Below are 23,820 nucleotides of genomic sequence, written 5' to 3'. Positions count from 1 at the left end.
AAAGGAAAATATCATTTTATTGTGTTTTAGCTGAGAATTTGACCTGAATTGGGTTACACGATTCTATTTTCAGCTGATCGTTTTTCCAACACGACATAACAAATCTAATGCGATCGTTAGCCGAAAGTCGAAGGCAGATGGTAATGTTTTTGCCTGTCTGTTAGCAAAATATCTCATTAACCACTGGATAAATTTTAATGACACTTCCAGGAACACATTATTGGATAAATATCTGCAGCTGATGGCTACCACAGCCAACTAACCAACATTAGCCAACACAAATGAAGCTATAACCCAGTCAGTTTTACAGATTTTGAATTAAAATTTGGTATGGTGTATTGTGAGTGACATCTTTGGTGCATGACTTTTATTTTACAACTGGCTACAACTATGTTGTTTTTAAGATAGGATGATCTTAGTCTAAAACCCTGACACGACAGGCGGTGGGCGATATGCATTCCTTCCATGAATGGTAGGCCGTTGATTTTAACTATGCCTCCTCCTGCCTCTCCGTGCCCAATTCCAGCACCTTTTTTCCTTGTGTTGCAACACGAGCATTCTGCATTTTTATGGGGACATTTTCAGCAAACTGCTCTGTTTACCAAGAAGATAATAAAAAGTAAGTGCTGTGTCCAACTGCTGCTCTTCTCCGCCTACTCACAGACACACACACACACATACATACCCAGTACTCTTTCTCCCAGTCCACCCAGGTCCAGGTAGGCATTCTGGAAGGCTTCTCTCCAGTTTTCATCAAGCGGTTCCTCCTGACCATGGATCATTATGGTGCTGCACCTGAAACATGTAATAATATGATTACTGACCTCCTGCCTACAGCATCTGTCTGTCCAGCAGCTACTGTGTGTCACATTAAGAATAAAATAGGTGCAACATTTTACAGTAATATTGTTACTACGGTTTACAATTAAAGGTCTATCAGTCCTTGAAGAACTGCGTAACAGTTATTGCATTTAATGCCAGAGTTTCAGACTAAGATCATCATAAGATAAGAAAAGAGTCGTAGGTGTTTTGATCAAACCTAAGTGACACTATGCAAGATCCATCCATCCATCCAAATAGAAAAACAAACACACACATACGTTATTGCACAGACATTATTGTCTTCTCAGGTGGATAATAATAACACAGGCATGTACAGTAGGTGTTCTGGCAGATTAGAAAGTATCACTGTTTTAGTTTAGAAATTCTAGTTTTATAAACCATTTGTGTCAATGTTGTGTGACATATTTTGTTAAACCAGAAAACAGGTAAATTTGCAAAATATAAATTTTGGTAGCTGAGAATTGTTCACGTACATTTTCTTAGTGTTATATCACATGCATATTGCATTCAAGGTTTGACCTAACTGAGTATATCTCTGTCATTTCTTATCATAAAAACGATCTTAGTCTTAAACTCCAGCGAGAAAAGCAGCGGGCATTCTATCAAGGAATCATAGGCCTTTAATTGACATACGTTTTTAAGCACACATAAAGCTCAACTTCCTGTTACATGAGTGATTTTTATGAAGGAGCTGACATCATTTTTCTTGTTTGTCATAACAGATAGCGTGTGTTTAAATTATGACCCGTTCACTCCTGAAACTCGTCAGTTGTGTATAAATTACCCGAACCTGGGATTTTTTTTCTTTTTATTTTTTTTAACTCCAGCTTGGTGCATTTGCTGCAGACTATTTCCCCCAGCAGATTAATATCCATCTGTTGCTGCAGTGACACTTTACAGGAGCCGGATGGTGTGTGTGAGATTAAATCTAAATAAACCACAGGGTGTGTGTGTGTGTGTGTGTTCATGTTGATGAAGGAATGTGTCACCCAGTTCAACAGAGTGGCAACATGACCCTTTTTTAATACTTTTAGACAACACTAGAAGTTTACAACGTAGATAAACAAGATAGATCAAATTCAAACAACATTCGCTGCACTTTTTATCGCCCACCATCGAAAAGTGGGCGGTCATCTGTCTGTCTGTGTGTCAGTTAACATAATATCTCATGAACTACTGGATGGATTTTATTTAAACCTTTATAACATTATATATATATATATATATACACATGTGTGTGTGTATAAGGAGAGAGGGAGATTTAGAGAATTGCTAGCCCCTAAACAGATTGAATTCTCTACAAGTGTGACAGAAATGGAAATTGTAAACCATGTGATTTTCGTGCTTTTTTCCTCTGAGGTAAATGATCAATAAATTATTGATAAACAAACCTGTCCAAGATTCTCTCTGGTGCACCTTTCATGACCAGAAGATGACCCGCAGGATTGTCCTCCACTTCATGGATGGAGAGCTGAAAGATTAAAAAAAAAAAAATGCAAAATGAAAAGCTGGTGAGGACATGACAGAATTGTCAGTTTTAAAAAATTATATAGAAGTATTTCATAGTCACTTTAATATAATTTTCTTTCAGAAAGAAAAAGGTTTGAAGCATTTTTTTGTAGGGAGACTAAATGCGTTTCAAATCTGTGACATAATTTTGTTGTCATATTCTTCAAAATAAATCATATTGTAGCAGATTTGACAGAGGAAGCCACACATTTCCCCACTGTTTATGCAGCATTCATTCACACCTTCACATGTATTCTTGTGGCGACACCTTCCTATTACCCTTTCTCCAACATAACCCATCACACACTCCCCCAGATACTTTGTATCTGAGTCACTGCACATCTAATCTCAGAAAGGCAGAGCAAAATTGCTTTTTTTCCCCTCCTTCTTAATACAGACATTCTTATTTCAAGTCAGAGACCAGCAGCACAAAAAGCATGTAGGAAGTCCGTTCTTCGCTCCAGCATCTCTGCTGTGCTGTTCACATGCTGCTTCGGATTTACTGGACCAGGTGAAACAGCGAAGCATGAACGCATCAACAAGTTTTAATTGTTGCTTTGCCCTTTAGCAACGTATTAAAGGTCTGTGAGACAACTTAACACAGCACAGTCTTAAGTATTTGTAAGACTTGTTAAGTCCTGCAGGATCCAACAAACCTGATATTTGAAGTTTCAGACCAATCTGCCCCGATTTGCAATGACAAGTTTACTGACTATACAGAATGTATTTGTTTGTTGTCACATTTATACTGTTGCACCAATAAAAAGCAATATCATTGAATATTTACTCCTTTTTAAAATAAATAAAGATCTGAAGCATTTCTCAAACACTTCAGACACTATGGCTTCTGTACTAAAGCGAACAGGGACCATCCAGCCTGTTATCAGTGCCTCTCTGATGGTATAGGGATGCATTACTGCCTCTGGCATAGGCAGCTTACACATTTGGATAGGTACTATCAATGCAGAAAAAGTATAAACAAGTTCATTGTGAATAAATTATGAGTTTATAGGATTTGTATTTATTATTTACACAATATTCAAAGTTTTTAGTATTGGAGTTGTAGATACATAAGTGTATAAAATATATCTTAAATCCTGTTTCAAATGTTCATAAGTGTTGTTAGATGCAGCACTTCTAGACTGAGCATTTTCAGCTTCTAAATGAAGTGAGATGTGAATCTTAAAGTCACTGATTTATGCTGTCAGAGTTTGTAACAAACTAATGACAATAATCACATCATTTTGCAGGTTCTGCTAATTAGTATCATTAACAGTGTGTTAATACTGTCAATTACAAGTCACACATTTTCTGCCTACAGTTTTACAATTCCTTTTAACTGTGAAAGCCTCCGCAGCTGCATTTCTCCTCTCTTTCTGACCTGTTTGTTGTGTATTTATGTGCATGTGTGTCGCTGCACTTATCAACTGTAAGCTCAGCCAACAGCGTTTTATTCTCTGCTCAACCCAGTTTGTTATCCCCTCAGAGCAACACAAATGACGTTGCGACTTGTTTTCTCCGTGTCATGTGCCTAGCATGATTCCAGCGATCGGGGTATTTTCCCAACCACGCAGCCGCATGTGATACAGGTGAAAACAAACACCGAGGAGGAAGATCAAACAACAACGCTTGGAGGAGAAGAGGCAGAACTTACTTTAGCTGACAAGCTGACACTTCTGTAACGTACTGAGAGTGAAAGTGATTTCAGCAGTTGCAACTGGAGTTGTTTTGACAAAATAAAACCCTCTCTATGTCTAAACCTCCTTTTTAGGGCTCCAGTAGATGTGATAGAAAAGCTCTTGAGGTTTTCAGAAATATTTTATGTTGATCTGCTGTGATCTGCAGTGAGAGTAGGGAGCAGGTGGAAGAGAGAACTAAAACAGAAATACATGGGAATGGCCAACCATAGCACAATCAGTGCTAACGAGGAAATAATTTGTGCCGCCATCTTGCTAGGTGCTTCATGGGTGTTCTTAGTTACTGCCAGAATGGCAGCAGGCCAAAAATATCTGAGTAAAAACCCAAACTCAGCCAAGAAACTCAATGTATTGTCATCAGTTGGTGTAATTATCAAAACCTGCCTTGATTGAAAATGTGACCTTTACAGTTTTTGTCTGTCTTGTCCTTTGTGTGTGCATATGTTGTCAGAAAATAGTTTGTATATCAAATATTTATATTAAATCAAACAGTTCAAAAATAATCTAATCAAATATTTATCAGCAAGTGATAAGTTATCCATCATTGTTAGAAATGTATAGCTCCCAGAAACATGAGTAATTATGTAAAATAATGGAATAATGTCCAAATTGTCAGTTTAACAATAAACAATATTTAATAAGTAATAATTAAATTGTATGAAAAACAAATACGAAAGAACAGGAAATTTAGATGACAGTGAATAAGAATCAAAACATAAATAAAATAAACTGATAAATTTAAAGATAAAAACCAATTAGTTGATCAGCCATTGTGATGAGAAAGTTTTTGCAATATGAGTCACTTTCTAAGCAAAACCATTTTCCAGTATGAGTCTTAACTTAAAGCATGTTTTTCTGTTTATAAGTTTTTTTGGTTGGATGAAATAAGATATGAATTTCCCCCCAAGCGAGCCAAGAACAAATTTACATGAATTTTTTTTAAATGAGATTTTAAAACAAAATGCCAAGTGTAACATTACAAAGTCTGACTTTTTAGTGCAGATCTAGCAGTAACTCTTACTAAGTCATCTTTTTTTTACCTGGTACTTGTTGGTGGAGTTGAAGGGGATTTCTGCCATTTTGGGGTTCCTTTCTCTCATCTCAGTAACATTCCCACAACACACCTCGATGCATTTAAACAGGGCCGACTCTGACGCGTCTCCTGCTGTGTCCCTCTGGGGAAACAGACACAGGATCACATTAGCACAGTCACTCACATCTGCATATTTAAAAAAAACAAGTCTCATTGTTTATGATGCAGCAGCGCAGGAAACTTTTCTTTTAAATTATGTTTAAATGAGACACATTAGACAACGTTTCCTCACTTCCATTGCAGATTTGTATCACTGATGCAGGTAAAGTGTCACCTGGATCACCAGTCCTTGTGACTTGGTCACAAGATGCTGCAGGTTTCTAAGCTATATGCACTACTTTCAGTAATAAAAGAATAAAACATTGTTAATATTTCCAATATAAAATAACAAAATGATAGTTCAAACTGAAACAAGTCTGTTTAAAGTCCTCAACACATGTTCTGAGCTCCGTCACATCCTGTCACATCATTTACAAGGTGTGTGTTGGTATCCAACAATAATTTGAAACTTCAGTCCATCTGACTACAGAACAGTTCTCCTCTTTGGTCCAGAGAAGATGGCAGCATTTCTGGATGGTGTTCACATCTGGCTCCTTCTTTGCCTGATAGAGTAAGCAGCACATGTGGACGGCACGGTGAATGTGTTTACAGACAATGATCTGTGGAAGTGTTCCTGAGCAGAACAGAACCAGAACCTGGGTTTAATGCAGTGGCCTCTGACTCTTTTAGAAAAAAAAAAAATCACAAATAGCTGTCTAAGAATGGTGTTTGAAAGTTCTGTCCACGTGCAGTTTTTTAATAATCATTATATAAAAAAGGGTCAGATATGAAAAGTTTCCATGATAGGTCAACAAAACGTGCAGCAGAGTTATTAAAACTGAAACTTAGTTTTGTTTTTTTATGGTTAAGTCTTTCTAATAGTGACAATCTGTTGTTCTATCCACAGAATAAATGCTTTATTGAAAAGAGGCAAGGTTAAAATTCATCCCAACTGGCAGATTTACAAAGACGCTTTTGAAAACAACCTGCAAAATTACTTTTTAGATGAAGTATTTGCATAAATAAGACATCCACTGAGTCACACAGACATGGATATTACGCCCTATTTTTGTTTTTACAAAGAAATTAATAAATGCACTTTCCTTTTGTTTTGTGATTTTTGGAAGTTTATTTGCCCTGGCTTGAGTTACAAAGTTGCTATTTAAACATTTTAGCGTGAATTTTTGCTTTTGATTATCAATAAAACCCATTTTTATAACAATTCAATGATGATAAAAGCAATCCTTTGAGCCAGTTTATTCAAATCAATAGTGAACTGATGACCTGACACCAAAAATACAAGCAGGAGTCTGACCGAGACAAGAAATTTCTCTTTGTTTCTGTTTATTCATTCATGAACAACCATAAAAACAAGGACACGAGTTCCGCCAGATTTGTCCTTGTTTGGGCCTTTTCATGAATGAATAAACAGATCGAGGAAGTTCCATTTCTCGGTCCTGACGCTCGCCGACGGGGACTTGTTTTAATAATGGTGGTGGCGCACTCACCGCTGTGTTTGAGTGCTGTCAGGAGACACATCTGTTACTTAATGCGGGGAGGAAGCATATATGCCTAAGCAGAGGGCTTTCTCCCATCACAGAAGAAGCTGTAATCTCACTGAGAGTTTCCTCAGGTTGGAAAAAACGCTGGGATAATATTGACTCACCTACTCAGCAGTGTGTGTTTATGGGTCTGTGTGGGGGACTGATTTCCAGGGGTGTATTGGATTATTTTCTCTGTGTGTTCATATGTGAGAACAAGGTTAAGCGTGTGAGCCAGTGTGTGTTCATTGCACCTTTGTCAAGTGGAACTGACAAATGTTTTTATGCTCTTTATGCTTCCTCACCGTGACTGCCATGTAGGATTGGCTGACCACAGAAGGAAAATCAAAGTATTTGCTTCTGTGCTCGTATTTCATTACACGACTGAAGCTCTTAAAGTTTATTTGAGCATGTCGGTGCAGTGTTTCATACAGCAGCTTCAGCTCAGGTTTGTGCAGGAAAATTAAATGCTTTTTTTTTTACTTGGATTCTGTCAAATAAATCTACATTTAGTGACTTTGGTTGAGTAATGCTGTCAGAAAACTGAAACAGAAACAGAAATCCATCCATTCATCCATCCATTCAACCAACCAATCAACCATCCATCCATCCATCCATCCATCCATCCAACCAATCAACCATCCATCCATTCATTCATCCATCCATCCATCCATCCAACCAACCATCTATCCATCCAACCAACCATTCAACCAACCAAACAATCAACCAACCATCCATCCATCCATCAGTCCGTCCGTCCGTCCATTCAACCAACCAACCAATCAACCATCCAATCATCCACCCATCCGTCCGTCCATCCATCCATCCATCCATCTGTCCATCCATCCATCCATCTGTCCATCCATCCATCCATCATTTTTTCATGCAGCACAAGTTCTACAAAAACAATACAGCAGTAATACAGAGTGGAAATACAAATTTTGTTGGTTTAAAAAATAAAAATCAATTAGGAGCTCCGAGTGTTCCTCTGAGGACCCTTAAACTCATTACTAGAAAAAGAAAGAATATGCCATCAGCACAAACCTAACAAGACGCACGGAAAAAAGTGATTACCAAAGGAAGTGAAACAATCAGAGCGGTAACAAAAATGTCAAGTTAACCTGAAGAAGCTGCAGCATTCCACAGGAGAGATTGTAAACTAGTGGAGTGAATAGCTTTCAGGTTTCTGTTTTATGCTGAGTTTTATTGTGCACCTTAAAATAAGAAGTTATGTGGATCAAATTGTACAACCTCCCATAAAAATCCATGTTAATTTCAGGCTGGAAGGCAAGAAAATGAGGTAAAATTATTTGCAAACAATCAGACTGACAAAAATCAAAAGTTTAAGCCTTGTTTTTTTGTAAAATCTTCTCACATTTTCAGATTCTAATCTCATGTTTATACTTAACGGTGTTTCCTCTTCGAATCAAAATACTCATTTTAAAAAGCTTCTTTTGAGCAGCTCACCTGACACTCTGCTTATGTCGTTAACTTCACCCTACTGGCAAACCAAGTAGGCAAAATCATGTCTCATGAATTATGTGCATGTATTAGCTGATCCATGTCTAAAAAAAGCCTGCTCATAATGGCCTTGCATTAAGCCAAATGTGCCCCCACTGCTTTAGAGATCTGAGATAATTCATGAGCCTGGAGCTTGATGCAGAGCATTTGCAAAACTTGTGTTGTGATGTGAGTGAGTGATGAAGGTTCATACCATCAGAACGGGGAGGTGCTCCTGTCCGGGTTTGAAAACTGCTCTGTTGCAGAGACCAGCCACGCGAGACAGAGCAGCCCAAGTATCAGAGCTCTTGTCAAAACCCAAACCTGAGAGAATAGCAGAGGAACCTGTGTTAGGCTTTATTTAAGCATAGGGCTCATTCAGTATTTATTCTACTCCTGGTTCACAGAGTAGCACTGGATATTGTAGCTAAATAACAGAGTCAGGGTCACTTGAGTTGAACAGTCCCGATTTTTCCTTGACAGAAGTGATTTTTCAACTCCCCAGTCTGGAAAATGGCATCCATTTTTAACTAGAATGCCTCCAAAAATAAGAGCTCATAGGAAATTGTTTGTATCATAATTTCTGCTTTCCCACCCGATCGAATTGAAAATGACCTTCACTCTGTTTCATTCATTTTTCATATTTGCCTGCATGTCATAGCGTTCGCTGTCACCGGTACTTTCTAAACAGGCAGGGAGTCTGAGGGACACAACCTGCAGCAGCTGCAGGAATAAGGTTCGTCCTGAAAACTGAAGTCTACCGTGTTTTTCTCCAGCAGCAGCCTTTGTCAGCACCACTGATTCATTAGTATGCATGGAACACCTGCTCTTTTTCTGCCAAACCTTTTGGTTATTGCTGGAGGCTTTTATAAAAATTTGGCTTGAATTTTCCTTCACTGGTAGGAGGCAAAAGCTGATTGGTTCCACTGCAGCAGCCCTGCCGTGGAGAAGCTGTGAGTTTTTGCCACCCACTGCATACCACTTCTCAATTAATCCAGGCAGTAGAGTGAACAGCCATGTTTGCTGGCGGTGTGACTGTTGGACAGATGAATTTTAGCAGGTGGTCTCACTCCCCTCTGCATTCCCTCAAACACGCTATTTCCTGCTTCTTTTTTTTTTTCTTGCCTCCCTTTTTTTCTCTCCTTCTCTGTTTCATCTCATCTCTGTTTTACCAGTCTGGTCCTCGGTGGTGTCCGCCTCGTGGATCTGATTGTCGAACCACATGTGGGCCACGGTCATGCGGTTCTGGGTCAGCGTGCCCGTCTTGTCGGAGCAGATGGTGGAGGTGGAGCCGAGAGTCTCTACGGCCTCCAGGTTCTTTACCAGGCAGTTCTTCTTGGCCATTCGCTTGGCAGTGAGAGTCAGACACACCTGGGGGGTGAAATGGGGGAAGGAAGAGGAAGCAGGATGAAAAAAGGTGAGGATGGATGATTGTTAGTCAACAAACGGAGAGAACATATGAATGCAGTGGTGCATTCAAGCGCTCGTACATGTGAAATCATGCGTGGTTCAGGTGTCTGATAAAATTGTGTGTGTGTCTGTGGGGGAGTGGAGTGAGTGTGTGTGTATTTGGTTGGCTGGTTAACAGTCAGCTAACAGGGGTACTGAAACAATGAACAGACACATTCCATATGTTCTAAGTGATGCAGCAACACAAATTAATTCAAGCCGACCACAGAGGCCACCCACCAACAAAAACACAAAAAAAACATTTCCACAGACAACCCACGGCGTGTTTACAGTGAAAGCAGCTAAAGAAACCAGCCACTGGAAGGTAATTTATTTTCTGTGACCAGTGAAATGTCGACTGATGGCATTTCAAATGCCAGTTGGCATCCACCTCGGTTCACTCCCTTTTTTTTCACAGAAAAACTTAGATACACTCCAGTGCTGGAACTGTTTCAACATTTCATGATAAATCACTTTGCTGAGTTCTTTAGCATCCTCTGAGCTACCCCAACATTCAGCGAGGGTAAATTATTGTTAGGAGAGCCACAGGTGTAACTAATAACATTGATGATGGCTCAGTTTCATTTAGATGTGCTAGTAAACCATAGTAATGAACTAGAAGGCACATTATCAGGGCTGTGGAACTGGCATGCTTAAAGCTGCTCTAATCAATATTTTTATGTCAACAATAGATCAAGTTGCAACGCACAATGTAAGAAGCAGCTGCTCAGCAAGAACAGCTCTTAATGAATTCAAGGCCAACACTGCAATTCTGGACATTTTAGAAAACGGTTTTAACCCCATTTGTATTTTGAAATTTCAAGTTTCCAAAATCTGTTTTTATCTACAAAGTTCTCAAAACTGAAGCTTTATGAGACTTTCATAAAAACTCAGGTTTTGTTTTTTTATTATTATTTTCTTCTTTCTTTGTTTTAAATTATTTTCCCCTCAGGAAAGGGACAGTTTCAGCCATTTTGGTCAAACCTTGTAAATGACATTATGTGTGATTTCATGTGTCAGCTCTTAGCACTTAAAGTAAATGTTGAGGATGATGCTCAGCTACTACCACACCAAATTGTAGCTTAAAATCTGTAAAACCGACTGAGTTAAAGCCATTTTCATGTTAGCTAAAGTTGATTACCCATGGCAGCCATCTTAATTTGGGTTGAGTTTCACTAAAATCTGTCCAGTGGTTTATTAGATGTTTTACTAACACACAATTAGGGTTGACACTAACAGGTAAAGCCAAAGTTTTAAGCAAAGATGTCACGCAATGTAGAGTGTTTGGAGTGTACTACCACTATAAATGTTAGCTCAGCATCTGTAAAATTGACTGAATTAGATTTATTTTTGTTTAGGCTAACGTTGATTAGCTGTGGTGGCCAGCTTTATTGGGCATGACTGAGAGTTTAAATAAAAATTTCCAGGGGCTCATAAAATATTTTTCTAATAGACAGAAAATGTTGACACCAACAGTTCATCCATCCATCCATCTCCTACAGCTTATTCATGGTCGGGTCGAGAGGGCAAAAGGTCCAGGAGGGAAATTCACACATCCGTCTTCGCAGCGACGCTCTCCAGCTCCTCCTGAGGAATTCCAAGGCGTTCCCGGGCCAGAGGGAACATTAAATCCCTCCAGCAAGTTCTGGGTCTTCCTCAGGGTCTCCTCCTCCTTCCGACAGCTAATACAAAGTTTATTTTACATCTACAAAGTTTCAGCGGCAGGAAATGATAATAATCAAACAGTCCAAAGTCTGTCTCTACCTTCCTTTGACTGATGACATTTAATACTACATGTATTCTTATTTATTGTGTGAATTTATTGTGATTTTTTTTTTATTTTTCTCTACGATGTTTTGCAATCTAAATACTTCTGCATACTCTGCATATTTTGTGCTATATTAGCACAAAGTATGCAGACATGCATTATATTATAGAACAAAACATTAAACTCATTCAGGAGATGAGTGCTATGAATTTTGTTTTTGTCACTTTTACACTACAATTTAACAACTCGGGTTCAGCTTTTTCAGCAAATATCAGCAAAGTCATTCAGCGCTCAGCATCCACACTGCATTCCTGCAGAAAATGCTATTTCTCTAGTTATGCAGCAAAATATGTTGCTTTCTTTTAAAAAAAAATGACCATAAACGGCTGTGTGATGTTTTTTAAAAATCCAAACAATTCTTTTAAATGTAGAGAAATAACTTGAAGATATAGTATGTTTGACACAAACAAAAAAAAACAAAACAAAAAGTTTGTTTTACTCACAGTGACAGTAGCTAGGAGCCCCTCGGGAACATTGGCCACGATGATGCCAATGAGGAAGATGACGGCCTCCAGCCAGGTGTAGCCCAGGATGAGTGACAGGATGAAGAAGGACACGCCAAGGAAGACGGCCACGCCAGTGATGATCTGGATGAAATATTCGATCTCGATGCTGATGGGCGTCTGGCGGACCTGCAGCTCAGACGCCAGGGTGGCGATGCGACCCATCACCGTGTGGTCACCGGTAGCTATGACGATGCCACGGGCTGTACCTGATGGAGACTCGCTGTTAGTTTTAAAACAAAAACTACTTTCAGGGACCAGCTAACTTTTAAAACATTTCAGAATGAATCTTCAGATAACTCATCAGTTCAGAAGTTTACCTTGCATCATTTTATCTCAGCTGGTAGCCAAGAAGGCACCAATTATCTTTATCAAATGATTCCTATTTTCTTTGTGACAGCAGCTCTTTAAATGTGATGTCATTCCAGATCACAAACCGTTTTTTGGGGGGGGGGGGTTTTCCAGCTTTCAGACAGGTGACAGTTGACCTGATGCTCCTCAGAGTGAAACGTAAAGGGAAGAAAAATAGCGAGGAAGACACTGCAGGAGCTGAGTAGTGAATTTAGTAAACAGGAAGGAGGTCAGATGGGAAGATGATGGCTGAATGTGGAGCGGTGATAGATGGAGGTGAATTATAGGTGCCGGCCAGAGACTGATGGATGGGTGGACTAAACAGATGCTGGACTGAGTGAGGGAGAAAAGAATCTGGATCGCTTTAAAGACAAATGATCAAACCACAGACCTCGCTATCAGCACTTTTTACACTGACTACTTTATTAGCTGAAATCCACCTGTTTGGCATGACAAAATCCCTGACAGCTAGGGCAAATAACATTGATTATCTTAATTCAATGAAATCTTCTGCTGTGAAACGTTGAGCCTTGGAAATGACAGAAACACATGTAAATTTTCTCCTTTTTCAGGGAATGATATATATTTTGGTCACTGAAATCAGCTCAAACACTAAAAAACTAAACCCTGTCATTTTGTTTTGGGACTTTCAGGTTTTAAAATACTCCATTCGGAGAGCTGTTCGGCTTTTCAGGTAAAAATATGTCACTTCTCCAGCTCAGAGTAAAAGAAATAAAGCCTCCTCATCTTTGTTTTTACTCAACTTCAAAGTCAAATCAGACTGGGTTCACTTTACCTTCTCTTGTTCATGATTATTCTATATATTACTTGACTTCAGAAAGAAACCAGCTAATAATACTCTACTAAGAGTGTTTTATATTCCAACTAGAAAATACAACTTATTGTTGTTCTTTATTTTTGTTCTCAGGAAATAGATGGAAATTTGGATTTTCTATTTCTCAACAAATGCATCATTAAAAAAGCCCAAGAGAATGAAAATAAACTGTTATTATAGTTGAAAACTAGCCAATAAAACCAACAGATGGATCCACAGTGAAACCCAGAGTTTATGAGGCCAAAATGTGACAAAGAAATTATGATTTGAACATGACTGGTTACTTAATTAGCTTCAGACTCCAGGAAATTGGAGTTCTGGCCATTTTAGCCAAATCTTGGGAATAATATTATGTGAGACTGCACACAATATTGCAAGATTTCATGTGATTTGTGCTTAGAGGATGTGTTGGGAATGACTCTCAGGTACTACCACACCAAAGTTCAGCTCAATATCTGTAGAATTTACAGCAGTATAGAAATTCCCTTTCGTTTCTAAGGACAATAAGCTGTGGCAGCCATCTTTAAATGGTTTCACTTCAAAAGGTAATCAGTTGTCCACTGGTTGATTAGATATTTTGCTAACACTACAAACAAACAAACACATGCACACAAAGCGTTTTGAAATAAAAAAGCCCAAGTCTGTGACCCACTACTTTGAACTATTTAGATTCTAATAAACTCAAAAGATACAAGATGTATTTATTTTTTAAAGTAACCATTGGGTAAAAACAACCTAAAAGCCCAAACATAAAATGAAAGTTTTTAACTTTGGCAGCTCTGTTTAATGACAAGGCATTAGTTACAGTATGCTGTTTGTACAATATACAGAGGAGTTCCTTAAATAATTGATCTTTTTTTTTTTTAATACTTTATTTATAATTTTTCAAATACAACTTTTTTTGACACAAACAGCTAAGGAAGACAAATATCAAAACAAAATAAAAAAAAAGACTAACACTAAAAACAAAAATTAACAAGACCAACCACTCAGAATAGTCCGTCAGCATACTGGTAAAGTAATAAAAGAAGATAAGAATGTATCCATCAGTCCAACATGTGTAATCAAGCACGAGACAGAGTCAAAAGTGACAACAGGCAGTTCAGGAGACAACGTGTCTCAAACCGTGCATCACAAAGCAACAAAACATTAATTACAGGTGAAAGTAGAAGAGAATAAAAATAATATATATATATATATATATATATATATATATATATATACACATACACATACATACATATATATATACACATACACTTACATACATATATACACAATAATATTGGTAAATAAAAAAAAATAAAAGAAAAAAAAACAGATCGAATGATCAAGCTAATCGTTTTAGTCCACTACTTTGTATATATGTTTTGAAAGGGCCCCACACCTCAAGAAACTTATGATGGTTGTCTGACAAAGAGTACCGAATCTCTTCAAGATAAATACAGGACACCATGTCATTAAGCCATTTTTTGAAACAAGGAGGGTGAGAGGATTTCCATTCCCTCAGAATGACCCTTTTTGCAACCACCAAACCAAACATAAGAGCCTGTTGAAGAGACATGGGCAGAGTAAGAGAAAATTTAGAGCAACCCAAAACTATCAAGTGATTATCAGGAGTTAGTTGTCTGCCATAAACATTACTATAAAATTGAAATATCTTGCACCAGAAGTCTGTAAGTTTAGGGCAGGAACAGAACAAATGGGCCAGGGTCCCATCATCTGATTTACATTTGTCACAAGTTGGAGAGACACAGGGAAATAATTTGTTAAGTTTGGTTTTGGAATAGTGCAGCCGATGGATAACCTTGAATTGAATAAGTTGCAGTCTGGAGTTGATGGAACAAGTTTTAATTCTCGACAGACTCTGATTCCACAGCTCATCCGAGATCTCACCCAATATGTCAGAAGACCAGGCCTCCTTTATATGGTTAGAGGGTGGGGTCGAACTGAAAAGATCGACAAAATTAGAAATTAAATGTTTAGAGGTAGAGGGCTTTTTCATAAGCTCATAGAAGCTGTGCTGGTCAGGTGAGGTTTCAAAGTGGGGGAAGTGTTGTCTGACAAAATTACGAACTTGCAAGTATCTGAAAAAGTGACTAGAGGGAAGACCATATTTTAATTGGAGTTGCGTAATTAAATAATTGATCTTTTCACTTTGATTTCAGTACAATCTGAATGTAAATACTGATAAAAATTTATCCATCCATCCTTTTTTGGCCACATATCATTGGACGCAGCAGGTCCAGGAGGGAAACCCAGACATCCCTCTCCAGTTCCTCCTGGGGGATCCCAAAGTGTTCCCAGACCAGAGAGGATACATATTCTCTCTAGCAACTTCTGGGTAAGCCCTGGTGTCTCCTCCTAGTGGAAGATGCCTGGACAACCTCCAGAGGGAGGCATCTTAATCAGATGCCTGAACCACCTCCACTGACTCCTTTCGTTGCAGAGGAGCAGCGGCTCTACTCCACGCTCCCCCCTGGTGATGAAGCTCCTTACTTTATCTCTAAGGCAGAGCCCAGCCACCCTAAGGAGGAAGCGTATTTCAGCCGTTTATATCAGGTATCTTGTTTATAGGGACATGATTCGTACCTCAGGACCAGTAAATCAAGATCATTAAATTTCAGCTCAGTTCTTTCTTCAGACCGAAGCAGCTGCCTTGTTACTGTGAACTGTGCACAGATCCGTTGAGCCATCTCCTGCTCTGTCCTACCATCAAATGAGACAGAGACTCATCTCCAACCTGGAGAGAGTACTCCATGTGTTTCCAGTGGAGAACCATAGCCTCGAACTTAGAGGAACTGACTTTCATCCATGATAAAATTGCAGATAGCTATATAAAAATGTATTGGTTTTTGATGACAGACAGAAAGGAGTCATCTAAAATTCCCTCTGTCTCAATTCTCAACTCCTGCATTAATTATCAGTATCTACACAATGTGACGTAGAATAAAGCAATGGTGGACTGGATTATTAGCGCACTAAAACACTGGCGGAGATAAGTGGAGATAAGAGGCAATCTTGGCCAGATTTGGCCTACTGACCTTCAACACAGTTGGTGGAAAAGAAACAGATGTTGCGGGTCTCCAGAGGATTTTCATGCGTTAACTCCGGGGAGCGAGTCTGAGGCTCCGACTCTCCTGTCAGAGAGGAGTTGTCCACCTTCACAGAGAACAAAGAAAAGAAAATTTTATCCGGTGAGAGAGAAAAGGTGAGACTGACAGAATGGAAGTTAATAAATTGGTACTTGTTACAGCAACAAGTGTATATACTATCAATCAGTGTCATGTCAAAACTGCTCTGATTAAAGTATTTTCCTTAGAGATGTGTGGAAGTTTGTAGCAGTAATTATCAATGCTTCAAAACATTATGTTCAAGCTGTAACCTTTTAGAGAGACATTCAAAATGAAAAATAAATAAGAACTAAAGTTTGGTATCTGCATGTAATAAAATGTCCTTTCATGAACTCACCAGTGTGAGCAGAATTCTAACTCAATATTTTATTAAACTCTTAGGAAAAAAAAACCATAATAACCTCTGAAAAATTATGCTTGAGTATGAATATCTGGTGGTTTAAAGCAATTTCAGGATGATGAAAATGCATTATGGGATATGCTTCTCAAACAACAGATCTGAATGTAAAACTAAGTATTGACTGTTGGCAGAGAAAGAAAAAAAGACGCGTTCGGGAAATATTCCTTTGAGAATCGAAGGAGATTAGTTTGACAGAAAAACTTGAGAAGTGAGCTCCTTATATGCACTTCATGACAAAAGTGTAATGTTTGAGGATAAAATACATGTGAGAAAAGCAAATGTCTGATGCCAGATTGTTTTATAAATGTCTGTCAGGTGTTAGCACAGCCTGTGCTGTGATTGGTTTCAGTGATCTTAGCTACTTTATTGGGAACATGTTTGGAATTTGAATCCATCTAACATAAAGTCAAACCAGCTTTGTGTTTTATTGTTTAAAGCAAATAAATGAGTGCTATTTTTACAGTCAGAGAGGATTATTTATTTCCTTACAGTCAATCCTGTAATATTACTGCTTTTTTTTTTGTTTTGATTCGCACTTCTGGGTTTTTTTAAATCTTAATTATCTCTTCTGACCTCATAACTGAAGCGACAGATGGTCCATTTTGGAAGTCTTCTTAGTAAACCGCTTGGAAAATAGTCATCACTTTAAAAAAAAAAAACTCCTACTTGGCAGCTGATTGGCTGAACCATCTGTCTTTTACTTCCTTCAACTGACTGATCTGAGAAATTGTGAAATCAAACTTGCTGAAACTAGTTGTTAGAAAAGTGAAATTAGCCTCTGATCCTCCTGAGACCTCAAAGCTCCCCAGGCTTTGACCCGTAGCTCCCATCCTCTACCTTGCACCCGCTGGAAGAGATCACTCGAAGGTCAGCTGGAATTCGGTCTCCCCCTTTAACCTCCACCAGATCTCCCAACACCACAAGTTCTGCATTGATCTGCAGCTTCTGCCCCTCTCGGATCACCATCGCTTGCTGGGAAAGAAAGGCAGAAAGACAAAGAAATACTGTCAGGAGGAGACAGAGGGCGAGAAGGGATTTGGTGAAACGAGAGAGATGTAAAATGAGGAGCTTGAGGGGTAGTGGTATATTAAAAGCAGATCTAGAAAAAAAGAAGACGGGTAAGAAAAAGAGGCACAAGAAGGGAGTGAAAGGAGCCTAAATAGATTAAAGAATTAGGTAATCGAAGTGCTCAAGGTGGATAACGAGAGGGGAGTTTTTATGCAAACATACTCACAATCCAGAGTTGGCTCAAACATTTATTTTCCTTTGTGCAAGCTTATTAGGTTTCCACTCAAGTGAGTGTGTAAGCCCTACTTGAGGGATGGCTTATTGATTCAGAAAGCTCTGAGACTACACCAACCACCTAATGCATCAGCCTTACCTGTGGCACCATTTTCTTGAAGGAGTCCATGATTCGAGAGCTCTTGGCTTCTTGGAAGTAGGAGAAACAACCGGTGATGATCACCACGGCTGCCAGCACGACGCCCAGATACAGCTGAAACAGGAGCAGAGCCGAGCCATGGGAGGCACAGTGTCATTACCCACCTAATTTGGTTCATGTCAGGCATGTTTAAGCTCAGGAAATTGTGATTTTACCAACTTCAGACCCGTGAAATGTTAAATGGAAGGAGCAAGAAACGAGTTAAAGGAGCACTCGAGCCTCCGTAGAAGAGTTTCTCATTAACTATTTTTGTCATCTTAGACTTTCAGTGTTAGTCCAAGTGAGTGTCTGTCTCCGAAACTCAGGAAATAAGAACTGAGACTCTGATCAGTTGGGCCAGGAGAGACTTTCTGAACCGGATTCTGGCTTTACAGCCTTATAGTTTGGAGACATACTGTTTTTTTTGTTTGTTTGTTTTTGGGGGGGAGGGGTTTTATTTTTAGTATCTGTTTTCTGCTATGCAGAGGAAAAAAGCTTTATGGGTTCAGCTCTCACTGATGTAAACACGACAGCCAGTCACTTTGGATGAAAGCACATACCAGCTGGTGTAACTATATGTCTTGGACTGATGGAAAATAAAAGCCCTAAATCCTGAGAAGTTTGCTTTTACGATGGTTCTGCTTTCATTTGACAGCAATAACAGAATAGTTTTGCTCTTTTACACTTGAAAGACATTTCTTCTCTCTCTGTTGCCGTGGCGCTGCAAAATATTCTGAACCAGAAAATAGATCTGTATCCACAGAAAATCACCTGTCAGTGTTAACAACATTTGCCACAAATTCTGTGTTCACTTTGCAGCTCCTGGTTTTATCCCACGTGATATTTGAAGATTTTATTTTTTTCCCTTTTCTGGCTTCGGAGAAAAGTTTCTCTTCCTCAGCAGCTGCGCAGAAATATAGGTGCAACATCTGTCCCAGCAGATGTCACAGTAAAATCTACAGGAGTTTCAAACATTTAGGCAATAAATAGGTCGTGACCAAACATCCAAACAGAAATGTTAAAGCTGAAAGCAAAAGGGCTGAAAGCACTCCTGGGTTTTCTGTTTTAATGTGTTTAATGTCCGTTTTAAGTTGCTCTTTAGACGCTTCAGGTATACAGTTGTGGAAATGGCTTCTTGCTTTAAGGTAAAAAGTTTTTTTTGCTTGAATTTAAAAATGTTTTTATAGAAAAAACAAGTAAAGGCACACTATGAAGAAAAATGTTTTAACCCTCCCGTGGCCTTCGGGTCAAACTGACCTGAAGGGTCTCTCTTTCTTTTGAGAGCTTCAGGACGGTTAAATATCTTAGTTTTATTAAGATTATTTTAAAAAAATGACCAATGAATGAATCTGCTGCTGATTATTAAACGACTTCCAGTAAATGAGCCTGTTGGTTTTCAGGCAAGATGATAATAATATCAGATTAGAAATAGAAAAGAAAGAAAAGTTTAAAAACTTATATATATATAAAAACATGTAGACAATAAAAATAAAATAAGTTACATAAAAATAAGCACTATATTAAATTTCTTATCTAAATAAGTACTTTATCTGGACACATTGATGACAAAATCAAAGCAATATTTATATATTTAAAAATCCATTCATACATCATTAGATAAGAATTTCCAGCAAACTTTACATATTTATATAAATGCATTGATTTATTTACAGAAATATAAAGAAGTTGACCTGATGATTTGGTTTCAGTGGGACATTTTAAAACGTTTTAAGCTGCAGGATCATTTTTGCATCATCGTCCAGAACAGTTACCTTCAACATACCTGGACTCTCATGTCTCTTTTGCAGATAATATAATTCCACTCTATAATCCACATTTTTATCCATTCAGCTTTTTTATGCCTCTTTGTCCCTTCTATGTAAAATATATCCTCACCGGTGCTTCAGTCTGTAGACAACATGAGAGCAACTTGCAATAAGTCTCCTCCAATATTAAACACAGGATTTATTACCCTGTTGAAGGTGAATAGAAGTTGATGCAACAGGAGACAATAATCCTAATAGAGACTAAGTTTAGTCTTTTCCTATTGCCATCAAAATTATAGGTGTTTTAAACATTTCTTTTCACAAACTCCACAACAAATCACTTTAACCAAAGCAAGACTCTCACAAAGAATTGTACACAAAGAAGTGCAATTTTAAAGAAATTGTTGAGGTCGATATGTTTTCTCGTACCAAAATGATGACAGTAAGTTGACAAAAGCCAGACGTGAAGCTCCGTTAGTGCTGATTCTCATCTTACATAACTGCGTGTAAATTTTACAAAGTGCCAAAGCTGCAGGCAGAAAGGGCTTTTAAGCAGCTCACCAGAGCATCCAGCTTTACATCGTCGAAACTGAATGAAGAGATTTAATCGCAGGGAGATTAAGTTTATCATGAGTGTGCATGTGTGTGTATCTACTGTATATTATGGGAGAGTTTAATGCTGACTGGAGTAGAGCGAGAGCTGAACAATGATTGCATAACGACTCAGAGCCATAAGGTGCAGCTCGGGCGGTGCTTGGCTCCGTTCGCTCTGTGGTTGGTGCCAGGAATGCTGCCAACATCAGCGGCTGTTTCTTTACGTCACATTCATTAAAGCGGGAGTGAGAGGATTCTGTGACAGTTTCTGAATTAATGAGATCTAAAGCCAGCTGTTTTTAGGACGTATTTTACGTATCTTGTATTTGTTTCCCTCTTTTGAATATCCTTTTGATCACATGTATGAAAAAAGAATCTGAAAATTCTGTGAAACCTGCACATTTATGGCACATGTTTAAGGAAAAGAAATGGTTTAACATGTGTGTGCTTTGCAACTAACTCAACAGAACAGTCTATAACTGTAATTTAGCTTAATGCAGGAATTTAGCTTCTCTATAGCTTAAGAGCTTTTTTCATTAATAAATATTTTGTGCTTTATAAATTGGTGGCAGGTCTAAAGAGCAGGCATGCCAGTTTAGCTCCTGGACTTTTTTAAGGCAGGAATTCTGAAAATCCAGAGTAAAGTTTGGCTTTATCTTGCTGGTTTAAGCAAACTCTTTCAGGGAAAAGCCTGGATTGCAGCGTAGAAAAACTTGCATAAGATGCATGCTCTGTAAAAGTTGTGCTCTTTCTCGTGCAACTTTCCCATGCCACATGTACTAATGCACCCCCACACTGTCAGAGGCTGTTTTTAAACTGTATGTTGATAAAAAGTTCCAGAGGAAAAAAAAAAGTAATCATATATTTTTAGAATGCAGAGCCATTTGATGCCTAAAGATATTTCAGTAGAAGTTTTCACCCTTGTAGACAGAAAATTGCCTGCATTTACTGAATATGAGGATATTGTGCATTAGAGATGATGAAATTTCCAGGTATTTTACATCTTGATGTTCAGAATTTCACTGATTGAAGCTGCTGAAATGCAGCTGAAAGCATATGTTTTTAAAACAGTAAGGTTTGGTTTGTTGTTCTTCTATCATTATTTAAATATGGGGTTGAAAATAAGTGCAAGTCATTCCAGCTTGTTTTTAATTTTATCCCACAAACTTGTTTTTAAATCATCAGTTTGGTATACTTCGTTCACTTTGAGGACAGCAGAATTCCTTCATGTGTCTAATTATAAATGTGACTCATTAAAGATCTGTACTCATCAGAGCTTCTATTTGCTTATTGTGTAAATGCCGACATTCAGACTGTTGTTTCCTAAAGTTCTTCCAAATATTCTGCAATCAAACTACTTTTTCACAGTTTGTACTATATCAAAATGTTTGGATTGATCGGGAATGGTGTACTGTGACATTTAGAATTTGTAACTTTTACACTTTTTGAAATTTTACCTTTTTTTGCACAAAAAATACAGTTAAGAAATAAGGAATAGAAGAACTCTTTAATCATTTCTTTCAAAACCATTATTCTCTTTAAAATCTAGTTTAGCAAACTCGCTCTTTTTTGTCTTCTTACTCTAATTTTAGCTTCTGTTTTGCTTTCTTTATCTTTAATAATTTAGTTAACAGTTTATTATTTAACACATCTCACCAAAGTCATTCAGCACTCAGTGTTCACATTGCATTTTCACAGAAAATGGGATTTCTTTAGTCTCCAGCTCTCCCTGTGAGTGTGTGTGTGTGTGTGTGTGTGTGTATTTGTAATATGTTGAGTTCACATGCAGTTTCTCACATTGTCATTGACCGGCTCGTCCTCTGTGGCGGCCTGGATGCTGTAGGCCAGGAAGCAGAGAATAGCACCGATCCACAGCAGGATGGAGAAGCCTCCGAACAGCTGACGGCAGAACTTGACCCACTCCGGGGTGGTGGGAGGGGGGGTCAGTGCGTTCGGACCATCCCTGGCCAGAATCTCTGCAGCTGTGGCGTAGCTCAGGCCCTGAGGGAGAGCAATTTTTAGCAATATATGTCTTTCTGCCTGCAATGGGTTACTAGTTTCTGCCATGGCTTAAAGGCAATTTTACTGCTACAGTTGCAGAACATCAAATATTCCTGCTTGGCCCATTTAACACTACAACTACAATAAAATGGGTGACTCTTCTCATATAAGGGCCTTGGCTTGAACTTTATTGAACAGATTTTTCAGATGTCATGGTCTAAAGGATAGAAAATACAATTATTTTATTATATTGTTTAGCCACTTACACCGAGTTCAGACAGTGTGACGGTTTTGCAGTCTGAACCATGTCTTCTGTTTTTTCTTGCTTATCCTGACCAGATAAAATCTGCTTCACTTCACCTGCAACGCTGCAACATCCACCTTTACAGCAAGCAGCGAATGGGTTTACAGCAAAAATACTTTGTGTTGTGTTTGTATCTGCCAGTGTTTACGACTGAATGGATTTTATTTTATTTTGCATCAAAGAATGCAAGTCTGTTTGTGTGTGCAAGGGATTAGCGATGAAGAAGAGTCAAGGTGAGCCGAGCTCACTGCGGTGGGTCTGAGTCGACCAAAGAAGAGCTTGGTCTAGTTTGGACGTTGCCTTCCGGTACAAGCAGGCTCAGATTACATCTCTATGTGGGATATTACAGCAGGACTTTGTTGTGTGTTTGCGTGTAGGTGAAACTGCGTGAAAAAAGGTGTGTGTGTCTGCCGTTACCCGTGTGAGGTCCACGCCGTAGCGTTTTCCCAAATCTTCCAGAGATATTTTGTGGTCATCCTGCAAAGATAAAATTTTTGCTTTAGTGAAACTCAAACAGAATCTGTAATCAACAAATCATAAAAGGGAAAACTAAACATCATCCTATAAGGAATCAATAATGTTATTTTATATGAAGGATGTTGTATAGCTGCAGCTGTAAAAGCAATGCACTACTGCAGTCCATCTTACTGAAAAATACTTTAATCTCTGTTCCCAACCGGGTCAGGGGGATTCTTATAAATGATTCATTTCTCATGACAGATCAGAGAGGTCAAAGATGTCCACTCCCACTGCATCTCATCGGGCTGAATGTATAACCTTTGTTTTCCTCAGAAGTGAAAACGTAAGCCCTCCAAAAATATGCTGGCTTGCTGCTGAATACAGAGAAAAAGCCAGCCTGAGTTTATGTCCCCATTTGGTGACTCATTTCTACTGTTCATGAAAAAAAAAAAACGATCGTGATTTACGAATACTGAAAATATTAAGAATATACTAATCCAAAGTGACATTCACTTCTTCACATAGTCAGAAGGACTTGTTTATCTGAAAGCACA

General features: G+C 38.5%; 1 protein-coding gene across 1 annotated transcript in view; it reads right to left on the bottom strand.

Moving 5' to 3' along the window:
- The window catches only part of atp1a2a (ATPase Na+/K+ transporting subunit alpha 2a), a 48,699-nt gene that overhangs the window by 21,203 nt on the left and 3,676 nt on the right, over positions 1 to 23,820 (bottom strand). Inside the window, exons 3-13 of the mRNA XM_017410961.3 lie at positions 23,225 to 23,284; positions 22,300 to 22,503; positions 18,104 to 18,217; positions 17,560 to 17,694; positions 16,233 to 16,350; positions 11,943 to 12,211; positions 9,395 to 9,593; positions 8,437 to 8,546; positions 5,090 to 5,224; positions 2,235 to 2,314; positions 686 to 795 (exon numbers count right to left, since the gene is read on the bottom strand). Coding sequence (XP_017266450.1) covers positions 686 to 795; positions 2,235 to 2,314; positions 5,090 to 5,224; positions 8,437 to 8,546; positions 9,395 to 9,593; positions 11,943 to 12,211; positions 16,233 to 16,350; positions 17,560 to 17,694; positions 18,104 to 18,217; positions 22,300 to 22,503; positions 23,225 to 23,284 — 1,534 coding nt within the window. The remainder of the gene's footprint in view (positions 1 to 685; positions 796 to 2,234; positions 2,315 to 5,089; positions 5,225 to 8,436; positions 8,547 to 9,394; positions 9,594 to 11,942; positions 12,212 to 16,232; positions 16,351 to 17,559; positions 17,695 to 18,103; positions 18,218 to 22,299; positions 22,504 to 23,224; positions 23,285 to 23,820) is intronic.

Source organism: Kryptolebias marmoratus, linkage group LG20 (assembly GCF_001649575.2).
Source record: "Kryptolebias marmoratus isolate JLee-2015 linkage group LG20, ASM164957v2, whole genome shotgun sequence".
In the NCBI taxonomy this organism is placed as follows: Eukaryota; Metazoa; Chordata; class Actinopteri; order Cyprinodontiformes; family Rivulidae; genus Kryptolebias; species Kryptolebias marmoratus.
This window is presented reverse-complemented; position numbering and strand designations above follow the sequence as displayed.